Genomic DNA, 5,000 nt, shown 5'->3' with positions numbered 1-5,000 from the left:
ATAAAAGCCGTTCGCTTTACGGAAGATTTGTTGAAAGTGTGTCATCTTTCGGGGTGAAACAAACGATTGAAAGGAGGAAGTGCCAGCATAGAATCTGAAAGTTGCCCGAGAAAGCAAATGTCGGCACAGAATTGCAATAGAGCCAATCTCATTCAATGTTTACGTTAATGGATTGATGGTCCGAGAAATGGTCTGGAGGGGATTGAGAGCGAAGAACGGGAGGGAGGAGAGCCAAGGGGAAAGGATACGAAGAAAAAGGGATCGTTTGTGTGAGGAAATGTCACAGTGCTAGCGAGAGTGACTGCTACGAGGACATAGGTTACGTAGGATCAGTCAAAAATGTCTGCGTAATTAACCGACTCAGAAATAAATGGATACGTACCTGACCTGCTGATCGTTTTCATTAATAATGCTGACCTACAAACCGACACGTGAATAGACGATTTTCGGATATAACCCTGCCGGTCTTTTTTTTTTTTTTTTTTAGTTTTGAAGGGGTTGTGGAAGAGTTCTGGCCCTTAAAAACACTGAGGCAACATTGCCAAGGATCAATAAAACGGAGCGATCATGAGCAGCATGGTGAAAACTGAGCTCCGATGTGCATTTTCTTCAGTATCCACGCTTTTCTATTTGGAAAATATACACAGTGGTGATCAGTCTTCATTGCCACCATGATCACAAATCAGTAACCTTTCAGACCAATAGACTTTGATTAAAATAGCAAAGTTTGTGGCGGACGCAAGGAAGAGACGAATTGCATGTAGTTAAGGAGCATACTGATTTTGTTGTTAGAGTTTAGTGGTCTTCAGTTAAAGGCACAGTGCAGCTCACAGCGTTCGTTTTGCGTTTTTGTTGCAGCTGAGTGCATTTACAGTTCAAAAATCCTCCTATGATAGTACAACAAACCCAAAACTACCCAACGACGACATCTGTGAAGCTCGACAGTTTCTTGTTCACGCGAGTGCATAAATTAACCTAGTTGTTACGTGGTGTTTGGTCGGAGTTCGATTCAACTGAGTGATTCCGGCCTCCATTTTGTTTTACACAAACTCATGATGACGTCTGACATAGTTTGCTAGTGACGTGTCTTTTTGTGCATGATGTGGTGATCTCCCCGATCTAAATTTAGATCCAAAAATAGGTCAAGACCAGCCGGGTCCGAGTACGAAATTAATTCGCAAAAAAATCGCAGTTCTTGACTCTTTGGGTGCAAGTCAATGAAACTTGGTAGTTCTTGTAACGGATAGCTGCCTGAGGTATGACTAAAAGCCCCAGGGGCTCCGTGCACCTGGATTTGACAAGTTCAGTACCTTTAATGTCTCAGTATTTTATCTCCCACATTTCAATCAGCCTATTTTGACCTGATTTTGCGTATCTCGACGTGCGCTCAAAATACAATAAACTTTGTCTTGCTTTGCCAGCATGATAACTTGCTTGCACAGACCCGTGGCCACGCTTGTTTGGCCTTGCTCTGGGACCAGTTATAAATAGTGGAGGGACCGTCTCCCAACCCATCGGTTCATACGTGATGGATAGTAATCGGCTCTCAGAAATGGGGATAGGCTGTAACTAAGCTAACTAGCAAGTGAGTAGAGCAGTCCCAGCCCGAACCTACGGGCAGTGGCTCTCATCAGGACAAGCCGTGGTAGAGGGTACCACCACTGTCCTTAATTTGTTTTGCAAAAAAATGTGTTTGTTTGTTTGTTCGTTCATGGGCTGAAACTCCCATGGCTTGTATATGTGTATGACCGTTCTTACCCCGCCATTAAGGCAGCCATACGCCACTTTCGAGGGAAACATGCTGGGTATTTTCGTGTTTCTATAACCCACCGAACTCTGACATGGATTACAGGATCTTTTCGGTGCGCACTTGGTCTTGTGCTTGCGCGTGCATACGAAGGGGGATAAGGCCCCAGCAGGTCTGCACATACGTTGACCTGGGAGATCGGACAAATCTCCACACTTAGCCCACCAGGCGGCCGCGGAGGGTATTTGAACTCACGACCTTTCGATTAGGAGGCCGATGTCTTATCTATCAGGCCACTGCGACTGACGACTTTTTATCCGCAACAATGTGTTATACGAGGCCATCATACGAACGAGAACCGCACTATAAGCTCTAGCCCCGGGGTGGAACCTTCCGAGAAACACCCCCCCTCTCCCCTGTGCTGTCAAGGTAGGGGTTTGAACCAAGAACTGACTAGGGGCGAGGTAACTCTGTCAGAAACCCTAAGGTACAAGGCCGCATGCCGAACCGACCACAGTGCCACGCCTGCAGAAGCACGTGACACTTGGAGATAGAATCCAGGCCAACAAGAAGAAGAAAGGGCTTTGATTTGTTTTCTTGGGAAGGGAATAATCTTTCGGCGCCAATATTTTAAACTGACAGCAGCTGCTATTCTCTGTCTGAAATAAATGGGGATCTTAAACGAATACTGAGACGCAATGGAAATAAGAACACATATAAAACCACACTGTGAATGGCAAATCTCAGTGTCTGTTCGACGAGAGTCCGAAATACATCCAACAGCCTTATTTTAGGGGCTCTGAAGCATCTTTCTCTTCTAAGGTGGCACCTTGTTGCATGCAGGCACTCTATAAATCAACACAGAAACTGTTATTGAGACACGGAGGGACATTCTTGTGTATACCCCGATGCTTTGCAATGAGTTCTGGAAAAATGTATTACGTATTTTTCGTCTTGGTGTCAAAAGCGTATTAACTGAATCAGACAAATACATCTTCTCCTCCCCCTCCTCCTTGTTCTCCCCAGCGTAAGAAAAAAATACTTTGGAAAACTTATTCAACAGAAACAATGTTGCATCGACAGTATACTGTGTACAAGTTAAATAGATATATTCAACATTTTATTTCTTAAAACGTGAAAATATCAAACAAGAAAACTCTCAACCAGTCATTCCCACCAGTTGGGCGGGGATGTAGCTCAGTCGGTAGCGGGCTGGATTTGTATCCAGTTGGCCGCTGTCAGCGTGAGTTCGTCCCCACGTTCGGCGAGAGATTTATTTCTCAGAGTCAACTTTGTGTGCAGACTCTCCTCGGTGTCCGAACCCCTCCGTGTGTACACGCAAGCACAAGACCAAGTGCGCACGAAAAAGATCCTGTAATCCATGTCAGAGTTCGGTGGGTTATAGAAACACGAAAATACCCAGCATGCTTCCTCCGAAAGCGGCGTATGGCTGCCTAAATGGCGGCGTAAAAACGGTCATACACGTAAAAGCCGTGGGAGTTTCAGCCCATGAACGAACAAACAATTCCCACCAGTTGATTTTGATCGTTGTTGCTTTTTGGATCCAGCGGACCATACAGGCCTAATCAGGACCCCATTACCACCAGTCATAATTTGACAGTTTTGTTCGCATCAAACTGAAGTCAGTATCACTAAGCTTGCCTCACCTTAAAGGAACACAACTCTTCCACAGCGCTTAAAAACGCCGATGGCGTTATTTTCAAACATCGCTTTTTTGACCGGTTGATGTCACTGTTGATGTCACTGTTGATGTCACTGTTGATGTCACTGAATGTTCGGTTTTGATAGGGGCTGTTTTGATTCACAGATTCTTGAAGATGTTGGATTTTTTTGTCCAAAAAAATCAAAAAATCTAGAGCCGCGATTATTGCGTCGAGGGGGAACAACCTCTCCCACACAGAATCGTTAAACTCCGTCGCCTGAAGAATGGCGGTGGAAATTGAAACGCTTGTCTTTCAAATAAACAAAGAAAAAAAGGCCACTCTGTGGCGTTTGGCATCCGTCTTTGCATAAATATTTATTCTATCTCCCAAGCGGTTTGTCTTTCTCACCAAAGGCAAAGAGCGAGAGGGCGGGTGGGAGCGAACGTGGGGTATTGTGGGGGTAGGGGTGGATGACGGAGTGCAAAGAGAAGGCAGGGTGCCAACACGAGGAAAGAAGGCCAACGGGTGCAGCAGATATCTGTTTTCGCTTGACTCATTTAACTCATTTAACAGGCAGAAGAAGAAGAAGAAGTAGAAGAAGAAGAAAGGGGAAATCTGACATAGCAATCGATTACAGCTCTAACTGTTCTCCCCTTGTAGCTGTTCTATCCAACAACGCAGTAAGATACTTGAACTTATAATGGGAAAATAATGTTTTTTGGTCAGCGAAACAGCAAGAACGATACTTTGATTAAGTTTAAGTTTCACTTTTGGCATTAGTACGCCATCATATGGCTATCCTGGATCAGCTTGTGAAAAAAACAACCTTTCTCTGTTCGTATCTGATTGCCACCATATTAACCTCCTCGTTTGAGCTACATATATACCAGTTGCGGCGTTTCAATACTATCCTTAGCCACTCTCAATCAGCTTGTAACAAACCAAACAACTTTTTCTGCTCGTATCAGATGGCCATGCAGATACGAGAAAGGTCCCTGGTATCCGAGCCACCGCCGAGCGCCGCCATGACCTCTTCATTGGAGCTATATATTAGTTACAGCGTTTTTATACTATCCTCAACCGCTCACAATCAGCTTGTAACCAACCAACCCTTTTCTCCTCGTATCTGATGGCCATGCGGATACGAGAAAGGTCCCTGGTATCCGAGCAACCGTAGACGCTGCCATGACCTACATATTTGTTGCAGCGTTTTTATACTATCGCTAACAACTCACAATCAGCTTGTAACCAACCAACCTTTTCCTGCTCATATCTGATGGCCATGCGGATACGAGAAAGGTCCCTGGTATCCGAGCCACCGCCGAGCGCCGCCATGACCTCTTCCTTGAAGCTACTGTGACATATTAGTTGCGGCGTTTTAATACTATCTCTATCCACTCACTATCAGCTTGTAACCAACCAACCTTTTTCTGCTCGTATCTGATAGCCATGCGGATACGAGAAAGGTCCCTGGTATCCGAGCCTCCATGGAGCGCCGCCATGACCTCTTCATTGGAGCGACACAAGTCCAGGAGATCCACAGCGTAACACTTGCACGACTCGCTGAGTGTACGGTACTCGTTCTGAAA

General features: G+C 45.3%; 1 protein-coding gene across 1 annotated transcript in view; it reads right to left on the bottom strand.

Moving 5' to 3' along the window:
- The window catches only part of LOC138971986 (short transient receptor potential channel 7-like), a 68,345-nt gene that overhangs the window by 24,892 nt on the left and 38,453 nt on the right, over positions 1-5,000 (bottom strand). Inside the window, exon 3 of the mRNA XM_070344829.1 lies at positions 4,836-4,994. Within this exon, the coding sequence (XP_070200930.1) occupies positions 4,836-4,994 (159 nt within the window). The remainder of the gene's footprint in view (positions 1-4,835; positions 4,995-5,000) is intronic.

Source organism: Littorina saxatilis, linkage group LG7, assembly GCF_037325665.1.
Source record: "Littorina saxatilis isolate snail1 linkage group LG7, US_GU_Lsax_2.0, whole genome shotgun sequence".
NCBI classification, from domain to species: domain Eukaryota; kingdom Metazoa; phylum Mollusca; class Gastropoda; order Littorinimorpha; family Littorinidae; genus Littorina; species Littorina saxatilis.
Note: the sequence above shows the minus strand (reverse complement) of the source record. Positions and strands in the feature narration are given on the sequence as shown.